The following is a 16,385-nucleotide window of genomic DNA, read 5'->3' as shown; positions in this document are numbered from 1 at the left end:
ACTCGTGACAGAAATCCTGATTGTGCTTGTCACATTTTTCAAGCGACCATTTCCAATAATTTATGGATTACTGCCAAACTTCTCACTAGGCAATAACATTTGAAGAGCCTGCGTCATTTATCATGCCCTGTCAGAAGCCATTGATTGATTATCCTGCAGCAGTGCAGTATTGTGGGTGTCCTGGTGGAACTGCATGTGTTCACTTCAGGGGGTTGATGTTGGAGGAAGGGGGCTGTATTCTGGGGGATTCTAGGGACGGAACTTTACAAAAAAAAAATGCTCATTTAGTGTGTGTGTGTGAACTCCTGTAGTACTACTGTATATACTGTAAGCTTTAGGCAAAAGTTCTACAGTACACAGTACCACTCTTGCAAAGCTTCTTTTTTCATGACGACTTTAGAATCCATCGGCTCCTTATACCGTAGGCTAAAGACTGTACAGTGTTTAACAGCGTTCCCTCCAAGGCTAAAATGCGCACATTCTTTGCAATAACTGGCAACAACTTTCGTACTCAGTTTACTAACTTTTGCAAGTTGTCATAAATATCAACCTGAATCGAGACTCCAACGTCTCATTTTGAGAGCATTCTTGCAAAGCATTAACATAAGCATATTTGCATCTGTCTGCAGCTGATTATCTGATTTCCCTTTGTAAAAATGCACGTCACATTCGTGCAGCGCTCGCTCGGGTGCCAGCGAGTACTGGTACAGGGTGGGCGAAGCAGGTGTCTGGCGATTCTGCCTCTATGGAGAGTCTCGGATGATTTGATTCTTGTAAGTGGTTGATTCTTAAAAGCGGGCCGATATGATTGTGGTGAAGTGCTGCAGAATCAGTATGTTAGTTTGAGAATAAGAGCTTTGTTCCCTACAGTGTAATGGGTTGACCACTAGATGTCATGAGTTCCCGCATGTATGCACGCCTCTGTAGTTATTTCCTTAACGAATTAACCCTTTGCGGTCCATTTATTAATCGCGCGTCAGGCACGCCAGGTCTAATTAATTTTCACACGCGCAGTTAATTGTGTACGCGCTGTTTAAAAGTATTTTTTTTCACAGTCAAACGGGTTTAAATGGCCCTGCATATCAACAAAGCACACACTAGGCATCTCCAGCCCCGCCCCACCCTTTTGTTTGCTATAGCGTTCAGCTATGTAAGAAATAAATAATAATAATAATAATAGTCGTACATACCGATCGATCATCTCCAGATCACTCGTTTTATCACCAAACTCCTCAATAATGCGATCCAAGTCATTATTTTATTACTATAACATCTGAAAAAAGCTCTGCAAATGTCCATGATAGTCTCAGTGTGCTGACGCACTTAGCCAGCTTGTTTACTATGAACGCCCATTATCTGATACCTGATACCATGTATGACTATTCATGAAATACGCCTTTTTTTTCTTTTTTTTATTCCGACTTGTCTCGGCTCCTGTCGCTACCACTCGGCAATTGAATGGTTTTCTCGGCTTTTTCCGGAGAAAAAACGACTAAACCCCCGTTTATTGCGTTGCTATAATGATGTCGGACCCAGTCCGACAAAGGACCTGTGAGGAATAATTGCAATGTCGGACCCAGTCCGACAATGGACCGCAAAGGGTTAAGGGTAATGGTCAATTGGTTAACTGCTTGTTCAAGTTAATAACACCTCGATAAAAAGGGCTTAGCCGATAGCTTTGTGACCGGGGTATAGAGGAGTAAGGAACCGGAAGCGTGCGTGCATTGCAGAAGCAGAAGAGAAAGAAATCCATACCAAAGAGCGAGTAAGAGATCTGAATATCTGAATATTTTTTTTTAATAGATCAATTAAAAAAAATATTCAGCGAAAAAAGGCACTTTACAGAGCGTTTAAAAGGGACCAAAAATAAAGCACACAGAAAGAGTACTTGGAACTGCAAACACAAGTCAAAAAGGAAGTTAGAAAGGCCAAGAGAGAGATAGAAATCAATATTGCTAAGGGGGCTAAAACCAATTCCAAAATGTTTTTCCAATATTATAACAGCAAGAGAACATTCAAAGTGCAATGACGTGTACAGCCATATATTACATTGGTCAGTTTGCTCTGAAATGAGTCCTAAAAGTGGATTGCTTGATTCTTATAAGCGGGAGTATTTTAGCATGGTTAGTCTAGGAATGATTTGGTCCCAGTGGTTTTGATCACTATGTGGTTGATTCTTATATTGGTGATTCTTATAAACGGAGTGCACTTTATCATCATCTCAAGCGTTTTGAAACGGGTAAAAATGTAATCAGAATATTAGTCAAATACACATTTAAGTGTGTACAGTGGTAATTTGAAGACCTACCATGTGCATTATTTTTTTTTTTTGCAAGTTCAGTTTTCATCATGTGACTTCACTCGCATGTCTCTGCTGAAACTCAACATGGCGTCTGCACCAAAGAAGAAAAAAAATGCAATGTTTCAGTAAAAGACAGAGCGAAAAAAAATCTGATTATCTAATATGAGGTTGATGGGGTACTATTCTTAAAGTTGTGCTGTAGTATCATAATGCCAGACAGTCATAAACTAAACTCAGAGAGAAAAAGAAAGCTACAGCAACAGTCTTCTAAAAAATTAAATAAAAATAATTGTGGTAATATTTATTAATTTACTTATTTTAACTAGCAACATTATATTTTTGTTGAAATGCCAGGTGTAATTATTAATACGTTAATAAAGTGGGGAAAAACCGTACACAGTTCAGAACTTTGTGGTCCTCCAATGCTCTAAGTTCTGGATGTGGCTGCACAGCGGGCTTGCACAGTGAACAAAAGTGGACGGCTGATGGCATTGTTTTTGGAGGACGTGAGTGCTCGTCTTCGTCTCTCCCGAGTTAGTTCGGGGGTTGCAGCAATGAGCCAGTTTGAGTAATAATTGAACATTCCAAAATTGGGAGAAAATTAACAAACATAATTGTTAAAAAAAAAAAAAAAAAAAAAAAAGAAAAGTTTCTCAGTATCTAAAAAGCTGAGAGCGAGCGCTGGTGTTTAATTTCTGAAACAGTTACAAATGAAAGCATACAACTTTTCCCTTCAAAGTATGTTGTCCTCTTGCCGTGGGGGTATCACCTGTGCTATATTAACCTTTTCACTGCTGCAAAGACTGCATTCCAGCCCACAACACCTAAATGATTGTGTTGGGGAGTTTATTTTATTTTTTCCCTCAAGGGACAAGGGCCTTTTTAAGCGTACAGTATTATTTACAATCACACTGCGCTGCTTGGGTTATTCCACGCAGTATTAAAATCAGTGTACTGTAGCCCACTGATTGACCATCAAGACTGTGATTAAATGTGTGCTGCATTACGTTGTGTTTCCAGTGGATAAATGCACTAACTTTCCTCATCTTTTGACTGTTTTATCTAAAAAGTCAATACATGCATTTTCTGCAAGTAGATTAGGGATTTGAAATATTCCTGTCTGTTAGGTACTGCTTTCTTATAGTAGTGGGGTATACTGTGCACGTTTTATGTTGATTTTGTGTGGTGCCTGGATGGAAGAAGATGTGTTTTGTGGTACAGTCACAGTAAATTGTAAACATGCTTCATTCTTTTTTTGCCATGCTAATCTACAGCAGGCCTACTGTATTTGATGTTCTTAAGTATTCTGCAAGATTACTTTTTTTCTTTATTGAAAGAACTGTACTGATGAGCTGTGTCCAGTACTGGATTTACTGTGGTGGTTTTAGATAAGGAAATAGATTTCACCCATCTGGCAGAAAAGGGTTGTCTCGTCAGCGGAAGCTAATGGACCCTATTGATGAATGCCTTTTGTGTGTGTGTGTGTGTCTCTCTCTCTCTGAGGGAGAGACAAAGAGAGCCCTCAATCCTTTCTTCTGCCTCCTCTCTTTCAGTATCTCTGGTAGTCCATCCTCATACAGTACCTGTACCTAGACCTGCAACTGAGGAAGCTAAATTCATATTCTGCTATTGTACTGTATGTGGTTTGTATTTTGCCTGAGATTTAAGGTTGAAAAAATGAAATTGCTTTTACATTTTCAGGATTCACTCTAGAGCTTATCTGTGAAGAAGGGAGCCTTAAGGATTACATATACAATAGCTTTTTTTTCTTATTTTGTTGGAGCAATTACACTTTTAATGGAAGGGCTGTACCATGGTAAGTTTGCATGTTTTGTCACTGTGTTTAGTATAGTACAAAGATCAGAATATGTAAGGATAGGCGTTTTAGAAACAGGCTTTGAATTATTGTGTGCATCTGAGTGCCCCCAGCTTCACCTGCTTTTTGAAACCTCGCTTCTCCTTTGCTCTAATGTACTGTATGGGAGTCAACTACAATACCAGCTGTCTTTGAATTGCACAGTAATTGCAGTTGGCCCCTTTTGAAAATGAAAGTGTTAAGAATTTGAGACTGAAGAAAACAGTGTCGTCACTGAATGCAAATAGTCAGTATGAATAATACAGTAATTGTGCAGTGTACGGTTAGGCATTTTTTACTGGAAAGGAAAAAAAGGGAAGTTGTCTGCATAGCTTGTTAGTAATTTTGAAAGCAGCCATACACCATATTAAGCTTCCAAGGTCTGAGGATAACAGTATTGTTTATCTTACTGTCTTGGATTGTAGTTGTAGTGTAACTGAAGTAGAAGTTACTGTAGCAGTTGCCAAAAGGGAATTGCTGTACACTATGTGCTTTTACAGATAGGTAATTTGTGAGTTGACTTGTAAGTGCATATAATAAAAATCAGTCCTATGGTTTTACACAAATTAAATGAGGCATTGGTGTGAAAATAAAAAAAAAAATGTACGGATTTGATGGTTCTAATTTCACACATCTTTTAGTTTTATTAAAATACATTTTAGTTATACAAAATACAAAACTCCTGGGTAGAGGGAAACGGGAGAACAGTTTTGGGGCAGCTTGCACTGATGTGGTGTTTTTTTTGTTTTGTATTTTTTTTGTGAAATTTCTGAGATGCAGTTTTATAAAAAAAAAATAGCCTGGCAAACTAAAGAAAAAAAAACAATACAATACATATGACGGTAGTGCTGGAATTTAAATATAAACTGATAATGCTGGGACAAATATCTGAATATTCAAACTAATATTTGACATGTATTTGCTAGAAATGACAAATACCTTGCACTTATTTACACCTCACCAGAAGTTGCGCAACAGTTTGAAAAATGGCAATTGAAAAAGAGCTCTGTGTGATATGAGATTAATGCATAAAAAATATAAAAAAAGAAAAAAACAGGATCAACACAGCAGCTCTATTTAAAATTTTAGACAGCAAAAAATAAACAAACCAGATTATGCGTTCGCACTCATAGTGATCGCTGTGGAAGGCCGTCTGCGTTGTGCTGCTTTAGAGCGAGTCAGAATCTCATGGGATATAAAAAAGGCAAGCACGTCATTCTGAAGTGCCTCGCTTAAACAATGCCCAACTTGATGAAAATGTTGTATAAGGATTTTTATATAGATTGTATATATTATATATTTTTTGTTGAGACTTTATGTGGATTGTAATAAACGAGAACCAAACCGTGAGTTTTTTTCCCCTTTATTTTATAACACCATTTCCATGTTTGTTTTATCTGAAGTGTTTAAAGTTAAATTTCAGTTTTTGTTTGCGTGTTCAGCTACAAAAAGGCACAAGTAAACCTCATGTTATTACCTTATGAAAACGTGTCGATGGCCACTGTTTATGTACTGTATTTTGGGAATAAACAAAACAACATTTAACTGCGATTTGGCATCGTTTGTTTTGTAGTTAATTCACTGGGGTAAAGTAAGTCCTACACAACATATTCTTTACTCCTGGGATATTTTTGTATTTGTACGGTCTTGCTGTAAAATAAAGGCACACATACAGGGGCCACGGCCACGCCCCCTGCCCCTGCTGCTACTCTATGTCATCTCTGCCTGCGTTCACAGCAATATAATGGCGCTTATTACTTTTTGAAAATGAACGAATAGTCAAATGAATATTTAAATTATAAGCGAATATCCGAACATGAAAATTCCATGTTCGTCCCAGCACTATAAAATTATTTTTTTTTCATCATAAGAACATAAGAAAGTTTACAAATGAGAGGAGGCTATTCGGCCCATCTTGCTTGTTTGGTTGTTAGTAGCTTATTGATCCCAGAATCTCATCAAGCAGCTTCTTGAAGGATCCTAGGGTGTCAGCTTCAACAACATTACTGGGGAGTTGGTTCCAGACCCTCATAATTCTCTGTGTAAAAAAGTGCCTCCTATTTTCTGTTCTGAATGCCCCTTTATCTAATCTCCATTTGTGACCCCTGGTCCTTGTTTCTTTTTTCAGGTCGAAAAAGTCCCCTGGGTCGAGATTGGCGGTGTTTACATGCAAGTTTTAATCGCGCTACTATAGTGCATTCATGACGTGTCACGCGCAAATGACGCATGATTGTGCTCGTTCCAAAAGTGCACGGCAAAAAAAGTGACATTACACTTTGGTAAAGCATGGTAAAGTGCGCGCTCATTGGCCTAATTAGTCCCATAGCAACAAACTCCACAGTCGTGCAAAATACTTAACGATAGACTTTCATGAAATAACACGATACCTCCTCCGCTTCCCCTATGTAAAAGAACGCTCTTCTCTGGGATACAGTCTTTCTGTCCTCCTCTGTAGCGTAAGATTTTCCTTATCCCAGTCTTACTAATACAAATCAGTTAAATATCCATCCATCTATTATTATCAATCCGCATCTCCTGATGAGGGTCGCGGCTAAATTATATATAAATTGCATATAGAGATGTTGATTTATACCATTATTTATTCATTTCAGCATATTATGAAACTACTAGATCGTTATGACCAGCATTATTATCATAATAATAATACTACGAATAATGTAGCTTTTTTCCCGCGGATGTTTCAAGCTTCCACCCCTTCTGACAGCACGCAACACCTGATTGACCAATTATGAATTGTTTCACAGTCTCTCCTTTACATGTGAATCAAACAAATAAATTGTGAAAAACAATAACATACTGCATATACGCACACAGCCTACCTGACACGCGTAAAATGGCTTTATCTCCCCAATCACAGCAGCTACAGCGCTCAAACCAACTTTAATATAAAGGATGCCAAATGTGAATTGTTTCACAGTCTGTGTTTTACCTGTGAAGCCTAAGAATAATTTGTGAATACGATAACACCACCATCCCAGCGTCAATTAAAAGTGCTTGATATCCCCAACCACAGCAGCTAGCATTTTCAAAACAACTTTTAATGTAAAGAAGACCAGTTGTGAATTGTTTCACAGCTTCTGTTTTACATGGGAATCCTAATAATAATTTGTGAAAAAACAAATGGTTTGGGATATCAAGCCATTTTACGCATGTCAGGCTGAGTGTGCGCATATGCGATCTGTTTTGTTTTTCACATATTATTCTTAGGATTCACATGTAAAACAAAAGCTGTGAAGCAATTCACAACTGCTCTTCTTTAAATTAAAGTTGGTTTGAACGCTGTAGCTGCTGATCCAGGAGCATCGTCTGATGCGCCTGGAGTACAGAAGGATGTACTGTCTGATTGCACGCACCACTGCCAGGCAGGATCAGCAATACAGCCACCTTTTGGAAAGGCTGGACCACGCTGATCAACAGCACCAAGAAGTGGTTGTGTTGCACGCCGAATTTCTGCACACAATAACAAGAGAACTGCAGGTGCCTACCCCAGCTCCCGTTGAGAAGGGCACCCGTTCTGCTGTGCGCAGGCCTGCCGAATCAGCGGTCCGAGAAGTTTGTACAGAGCAATACCCACTCGCTTCTGCAGCGCACAGATGTACGGACATGTATTGGTGACGGCTCCATGTCCACCCGTACAAGTTCCACCAGTTGATCAAACGTAGCTCGGATGACCCGAAATGTTTCAATCCATTGTTTGTCAGAGAAAGACTCGTGAAGCACAACCTCCTCCCACCAAACAGAGGGACGATGAAGCGCCCGCATTCGTCTTTCCTGCCAATACACAAATAGAGGTCTGTACATAGGAACAAAGTGGATGAGGGTGTCTGCTGGAAAGAAAGCTCTAGATAAGAAAGCAATAGATGCACGATTCCTTTCCTGCAAACCCATTGCATAGGACTGAAGTAGTTCTTCCCATTCAAGACTTAATCTAGCCAGTGTTTGTCTGCGTCTTCTCCATCCATTTTTGACGCAACTACGTTGTAAGTAGGCCTATGATTTTATATACCCTTATAACTAATTAGCAAATACACACAAATTATGTATTTATTATATTAACAGCGTTTGTGTAAGTTTCCACATTTTCTGCATAATTAATTTTAATATTTCAACAAAGTACCTGTGTTTGAAACCAACACATCATGAGTTGTTTTTAATATATTTGTTCCACATTAACGCATATTTGTGATTTATTGAACGCATAATCCTTTTGTTTAGCACATTAACAGTTACGCAGTTGGCTAATACTAATATATATGGGTGTGTGAAAGGACATCAGTAGCCTAAAAAGCATAAGAAAAGCAGTAATGGGAATTGGTGAGTGCTGTCGGTTTTTGTACACATGATACTTCTACCATTTCTAGAACAACTAATTCTAAACAATAATAGTAATAACTATTATTATTTTCTTCTTCTTGGCAACATGAACCGTTTTAACTGCAAGCCTTTTGCATTCTAGACAGATGGGGGTAACCTTCTCTTCATCTCTGCCTAGCACATAAAGCCTCATGTAAACCCCTATGCATTATTTGAACGATATCCTTTATCGCGCAGCATCTCTTTTCAGTGCGTTTGGTGATATTTAAATAAACCCTCCCATTATTCTATTATTAATTAGGTCGTTTGCATTTGGACGACTAAATTCTCGCTCTAAAATAAACTCTCATGTAAACGTGGAAGCAGAACTGTCATGACCATAAAAGCGTGAGATCTGTTGTCACGCTTTTCAGTTTTTGCTTGTAAACTGCCCCATTGTCAATACCTTTTAGGATTTTGAATGCTTGAATCAGATCACCGCATAGTCTTCTTTGTTCAAGACTGAATAGATTCAATTCAGTTGAATGTGTTCCTGGAAGGTGCTTTGAACGTTCAGTACCTTTTTTATTAGAAATAACTTTCCAATCCTTTACACTTTTTTCTGGTTTCTTGTAGGGGTGAGAATAAGGCAGCATCTCAGAGGATGCAATAAGTCTTCTCTTATAGTATACTATGCATTTTTTTTTTTTTTTTAAAGATGAAGTGTGTGTTTACTTAGCAGGTGCTTGGATCCTAGGGGATTCCTGCTGACTGCCCCCCTGTCCGCATTGTGCAGCACGCGCAGACCCCATTCTCTGTCCCAGGCTCTTTGTTATAAGATGAGAAGCTGATGGCCTTGTGGAGCATTGAAAGTTGAGATGGGATGGGAGTGGAGCCAGCTGGTGTTGAGGTGCTCCTTTTGGAAATTAAGAGGATATCCTCTGGGTCTTAGTGCATGTCTAACTGATTAATTTAGGGAATACTCCTCCAGAACTACATGTGAAGGCTCAGGGAAATATCTGTCAAGTTAACAAAGGTTTAGCTTAAAATATTTTAAAAAAAGGAAAACACATGCATGAATATCTGTCTGACGGGGTGAAAAACTGTATTGATATAATATTTTAAAATCATTACTGTACAGTATCTCTGCGATCCTGTCCCATAAGACTCATGTCATTTGTGTGTTTCTTGTGGGGTAATAGATTAAAAGTTTACAACCTCTGTAACCGTGTCTTTGTTTACACTTACAGATGAGAACTGTGGTGCATCACATGCTGTACTTTGAACTTGGCACAGTCATGTTATTGTAGTCTGTTGCAGGCTTCTATTGGTGTTTTAAATTGGGATTCTATTTGGGTTCTGTTGGGGTTCTATTGGTGTATGTACATACTGTGCCCAGAATGTTCTGAAGTCAGTGAGAGTGGGGATAGTGTAGGTGGACTCTTTGAAGTGGAGTGTTATTTTGCATTTGCAACAGTGAAATGACGCTTTGTCAAATTCCCAGTAGCCTGCCAGGGGGTGGAGCTTGCACATTACTTCTTGAACCATGTCCTCTGTTTTAGTGATAGAACTGGAACAAGGGCCCACATAGGCCTGTGGGAGTGGGTGTGTGCTGGAAACAGTTCAGCTGTTCTTATTATTGAATATATGTTAAATCCCTCAATCTAAGCCAGCAGAAGTATGTGTCATTTTCTGTAAGGGATCCAAGCCCTGACATGCCCACTGGACTCAACACAACGTTGTCTTGGATCTACAGTAGTTGGGAACATACAGCACTGCACTGAACAGCTTCTTGTAATCTGTGAGTGCTTGTGCTTTACAGTAAGGATCAGCTTTTTCGAATAGTTGTTAGAAATCTGTTTTAAATCTCTTGATACTTCTCCTTTGCAGAAAAACTGATGTAACTGAACAATGTCATACATTACCTTCCCATGAGGCACTACAGCTTCTTACTTCATTATAGCACATTGTCCAGTGCATTTCTCTGTTCCCCCTTTTGACTCGTGAGTCTTGGATGTGTGCTCTGCCAATGTGACGCTTTGGAGAAGTGTTTCCCATGGGAGCCAAACCTTTTCTCTAGTACAGCACAAGGCTACATGGAGAAGGTCATCTTGTAATAGGCTTTTATGCTGATAACAAAAAAAAAAATGAATGGAGCCAAAAATACTAAACTCAAATAAGGTAAGAAAAAGGGTTTATATATTGCAGGGATAGAAGTAAGACTCCTCTTACACAGCAGTCTTCCCCCATTCCAAGTTTTATTACAAGCTAGATCAGCCCTAGTGTATAGGTAACAAGCTCAGGTGTGTCTTATTAAGCTCATAGTAAAACCAGGAATGGATCAGACTGCTATGCAATGGGAGTCTTATTTCCGTCCCTTTATTGACAGGAACATATGATCACATACCCCACGACAACACTGTGTAAAGTAAAATTCATTCATTTAAGAGTACTATTGTGGACAGAGCAAAGGAGCAACAAGATGGAGAGATGAGAGCTTTGCATATAGTGTATGGTGTAATAGCTGATCATATTGAATGAGAGGAGCTGTGCACATAGTGTGTGGTGTAATAGCTGATCATATTGAAAGAGGAGCTGTGCACATAGTGTATGGTGTAATACAGTAGCTGATCATAATGAATGAGAGGAGCTGTGCACATAGTGTATGGTGTAATAGCTGATCATATTGAATGAGAGGAGCTGTGCACATAGTGTATGGTGTAATACAGTAGCTGATCATAATGAATGAGAGGAGCTGTGCACATAGTGTATGGTGTAATACAGTAGCTGATCATATTGAATGAGAGGAGCTGTGCACAGTGTATGGTGTAGTAGCTGATCATAATGAATGAGAGGAGCTGTGCACATAGTGTATGGTGTAATACAGTAGCTAATCATATTGAATGAGGAGCTGTGCACAGTGTGGTGTAGTAGCTGATCATATTGAATGAGAGGAGCTGTGCACATAGTGTATGGTGTAATACAGTAGCTGATCATAATGAATGAGAGGAGCTGTGCACATAGTGTATGGTGTAGTAGCTGATCATATTGCAAAGGAAGACTTTTTGCATATTACTGTGTTTTTAAATGGTTGATTTGAGCATGATCTGAAGCTGAAGTACAGTACAAGTGGTCAAACTGTTCTAATGAAAACAGGCATACATAGGCCTACATATAGTGATACCATTTAAAAGGTTTTGGGTGCACTGAGAACATTTTATGTGAAGCCCATTATTCTGTTTGAAAGAAGGTGAAATGCTGTTTTCCTCTGAAAGTATGTGAATTGAGTCATCTTCACTGCTGTGAGCCGATCTGTGGTTTCCTGCGTTTTTTGGAAATGTTACTGGGGAGTGGCTTGCATAGCCAGCTTGAGGAGCAGGTGTTTGTTCACTCGCCAGCCTAACAGACAGAAGCTGAAAGCAGCCCAGCCTGCTCCAGCACTGGCTGGAGTGAACTCTTATGTTCTGACATATGGACATGACAGGTCAGAGCTGCTATGAAAAAGGAGCATGCCCTGTGTAATGCAGCAAGACCAGTCTATTAAAAATATGGTCATCCAATGTCATTTGACAAAGTTGGAAACTAGCCTGCTGTATTTACAGTGTTTTCTAGCTGTAGTATTTATTTATTTATTTATTTATTTATTTGTGTGTTTACTTTTCATTACTGCTCATTAAAGTCCCGAAATAGGCAAGAAGGTTTCCATAAAATATGTTTGAATTGAAAATGAAGCTTTTGTAATATCAATACTGTGCAAAGTGACATGTTCAGTCATATAGTAAGAGTGATTCAGTTGACACAGTTGTATTTACTTAAAAAAAAAAAAATCTTTAATGATTTGATCTGTGTCTCTGTTATAAAGCCCATGCGCGCTAAAGTTGTTTTAGAAGGGCCCAGATGTCTGTTCATGAAAGGGAACAGATAGACGCAGGGCTTATTGTTTAAAAAAACAATATTCAATAGCTGCTGGTGACCCTTGCACACTAGACTTATTGAATTGCCTTTGTTCTAAGATTGCAAAAGCTCATTGCTAAGAGAGAACCAAAACCAATTCAAACCCTATAGATGTACAGCTATGGCCAAAAGCTTGGCATCAGCTAGAATGTTATGATTGAGAAATAATCAAAGAAATTGCAAAAGCCTACTGGAAGCCATAATAGTAGTACAGTATTTCATGTTGCATTTCAAAATGTCACATTTTTCTATTTTAGTTTTTCATTAAGTAGGCCTATATGGGAAAACTACAACTGTATATAATTCAATATGTTAACGCAGTGGTGTGCAAAGTGGGGGGCCCTAAAGAGGCAGTTCTGTAAAACCATTTTCTAATTTTTTTTTTTTATTAAAGGATAGAACATTTTAAATAAATACATAAGTGACAGCTAATTAGTCCAAGTTCTTACCTTTTCAAATGAGTCATTGACGATCACTCTAGGGCTTGTAGAACCGGAGAAATGATGTTTGATGTGGCGAGTGTGAGTGAAGCTGCAGTGAACAGAGCCGAAATGAAGGCTGCCACGTATGGGGCGACAAGTGTAAAACAATAAAGCACTGATGTTTTAACATTTATTTTTTACCCAGATGTAATGTAAATTGTGTATTTTTTCCTAGATTTAACCAAAAAAAAGGTCCAGATTTAGCTAAATACATAAATGTTAACAAACACATTCTTAAAAGTTGGAGTGTAAAGCCGTAGACAGACAGACCGGTACAGCAGGGCATGGCACTGCTGGCATTTTCACGGTGCGGTACCGCGAGTCTGCACCTGGACACACAGGCGCGGTATGCACTATGCGACTGACTTTTTTTTACAATATAGAAAAATTGAATGGTAGTAGTTGTCAGTACCACACCGTAGGCTATGTACTCTATTATTATTTACATATATGGCCAAAAGTTTTGCATCACCTAGTAGAATATTAGGATGCAGACATAATTTAAAAAAAAAACCTATATGAACATATTTCGATATTTTATTTAATGTCATGCAATCTAAGAAACTACAAAATGGTATCTCAAAAGTCTACCAGAAATTACAATATAGTAGTACAGTATTTCATGTTTGATTTCGAAATGTCACATTTTTCAATTTTTGGAAAACTACAAAGCGATATTTAATTTCAATATGTCAACGTAACATTATTAATTCTATAGGGCGTGATGCAAAACAGATAATTTACTAAATAAAAACACTGGTTTTCAGCTCGCCCACCACTGATTCGGCCCTTGTGTCTCCCTGGTGTACGCTGCGCTCTGACCAGGTGTGTGACTAGGTTAGGGTAGGCACCGCTGCATTATCTACCCCCCTGGTGCACGCTCAGCCCTCAGTACTTCAGTGCATGCAATGCCGACACTAGTAATTTTAATAGGAATTACCACCGTCCACCCCTCTCCGCTCCAGCTCATGTTATCTAGAAGCAAACCTTTAATTTCTTCATTCACCATCTCGACAGCAAAGCGCTGTATAGCGTAAGCTGTATTGAAAGAAATGTCTCAAACCCTCTGCTGTTTGGGATTTTTTTGTTAAATGCCCAGTCGAACAAAGAAATTGTTGAATGCAAACTGTGCAAGCGGCTCATATCATGGAGGCATAACCAATTTCTGGGGTCACTTGGCAAGCGTACGTTCATATTATTATTAGTATTCATATTTTTAGTAGTAGTGAAATGTGACTGATATCCTGCTTGGAACGGTGACTGTTAAATACAGCTTTGTCCGCTGCAGTTGGTGCTGCTGCAATGCAAGTTCACTGTATATATCACAAGCAGGCTCAATTACGTGTAAATAAACAACGTGTATTTTTATTTAAATTATAAAAACATGTGAATGTTTTATTCTATTTACATGGATTACCTGTAAAATAATAGGATTTTCAATCAAATATAAACCCTATATAACCCTATACGAGTCTAATTGAAAAGAATTGTGGTAATACTTATTAATGTACTTATTTTAAGTATCAACATTATATTTATGTTCAAATGTCATGTTTAATTAGGAATCAACTGATAAAAAGGGGAAAAACATTTTGGAATGGAAAATCAGTAGCCCTAAATTAGTTCAAAATTTAGTTTTTTCATTTCATCATATTTTTTCATATATTGTAGTTTGAATGTTCTGAAGACAGCGATATACAGTACAATTCCAGCTTGTGTGTGTATTTTAAGTATTTTGTTACAGCGTCTACAAACTTTAGCTATTAAGATCAAGATATTGTAATTTATTTTATGGACAGCTACTGTTCTAAACTCCATTTTTCTCTGAAATGATATAGTAGACCTACATATTTGGAATCAGACAGCACACAAAGGGATGTGACGTTACTTTACACATCATCATCATCACCATCATCATGTAGCCCCTGTATGTGCCCTCACTGTATTGCTAAAAGGCATTCCAGGAAATGCTCACCTGAGTAATCGTACATCTGAAATCACATCCTCCCACCCAGGAGAGCAAGCTCAGGGAATAACAGCGGAAGGATTCATTCCGAGGCCTGTTCTCCAGGCAGTCCTGTTATTGTGTGTCCAGAGCCAGCTGCTGGCTGTGCTAACCGTCTCACAGCTAGGGGGCTCTGCCACTCTTCAGCTGGTGCAAACAAAAAGCTTGAATCGTTACATTTTTTTTACCAGGTAAACTGATATTTTTTCCATTTTTCTTATCTTACAGATATTTCCAGAATTTCCTACTACACAGGTGAGTGCCTCTCTCTCTCTCTCTCTCTCTCTCTCTCTCTCTCTCTCTCTCTCTCTCTCTTTCTTTCTTTCTTTCTTTCTTTCTTTCTTTCTTTCTCTCTCTCTCAGTGTCGCTGGTTTGTCTTTTGTAGTATCTTGTTCTATAGCTTTTTCTTCTCTTTCCACAGTGAAACAATCAAGCTGCTTTTTTTTTTTTTTTTTTTTTTTTTGCTTCAGTGTTTGATTTAGACCCGGAACTGTTTGAACAAGAAAAAATAAATAAATATAGAGCTGGGAAGGTATTGATTATAATGTAAACCAACTAAACTGTGGATAAAAGATGCAATGAATTATAGGTATCAGGGGCCCTAAATACATCACTATAAAATAAGCCTGAGGAAGATATCAAGTATGCTACAGTAATTGCTGCCACCTGGATTTGTCTCCTATTGGGTATTATTTAACATGTTGCACCCAATATAGAAACCTCAGACTTGTGATTTCTGGAAGTGATTTTTGTGATTGTAAATACAGTGTACAGTAGCAGTCAGTTAATTGGGCACAAAATATAATTGTTTGAATAAATATCGATGATTGTACCGCCCACAGACATTTTCCAAACTGATTCACTGGTCATCAGGATGGGACCAGCAAACCAGATGCTAGTTAACATGAGCAGGAAAAGAAGAGCCCGCCCACTGCTTGTCTGGCAGAAATACTGTAAATAGCAAGGCAAGGCGTTAGGTGCATTTTATTAATAAAATTAAATAATGTTATTAACTATGCATGTTCAGAAATGTAGTTATTGAATCAATTATCCCGTATTTATATAGATGTATGTAATGAGGAATGGAATTGATTTTCTTTTTTAAGAACATTGTAGAAGTTCTATGAATTTTGTAGGGTTATTCTAGAAACATTGCATTAATTGCGGTTGCGTGTTTAGGCAGCGCAGAATCTAGAAAGGACTACCTTAATTTGTTTTGATAACGTTGCAGATGCTGCTGTAGACATGCAAGCAGGAAAAAAACATCTCTGCTCAAATGTAACCCTAATGTTGATTTCGCTATGCCCGTGTTTCGGTATGTGGAACCTGGTCCTGAAACAAAATACATCCCAAAAAAGGAACTGGGTAAAGTACAATGGCCCCAACAGAGGGCTGATCTTGACCACATCTCCAATTTAAAGGGTCTGAGCTTTTTTTAATGGTGAGCTGGTTTTATACTGATCTAGTCAATAT

General features: G+C 38.4%; 1 protein-coding gene across 13 annotated transcripts in view; it reads left to right on the top strand.

Moving 5' to 3' along the window:
- The window catches only part of LOC117435256 (focal adhesion kinase 1), a 182,364-nt gene that overhangs the window by 44,066 nt on the left and 121,913 nt on the right, over positions 1–16,385 (top strand). For 11 of the 13 annotated variants that reach the window (XM_059010362.1, XM_059010352.1, XM_059010343.1 and 8 more), the window contains exon 2: positions 15,141–15,167. The exons of 1 other annotated variant lie outside the window; for it this stretch is intronic. In XM_059010362.1, coding sequence (XP_058866345.1) covers positions 15,141–15,167 — 27 coding nt within the window. Of the gene's footprint in view, positions 1–2,986; positions 4,119–15,140; positions 15,168–16,385 lie in introns of those variants that run through there. One more of the 13 variants, XM_059010406.1, reaches the window with a different exon arrangement.

This window comes from Acipenser ruthenus, chromosome 3, assembly GCF_902713425.1.
Source record: "Acipenser ruthenus chromosome 3, fAciRut3.2 maternal haplotype, whole genome shotgun sequence".
NCBI lineage: Eukaryota > Metazoa > Chordata > Actinopteri > Acipenseriformes > Acipenseridae > Acipenser > Acipenser ruthenus.
This window is presented reverse-complemented; position numbering and strand designations above follow the sequence as displayed.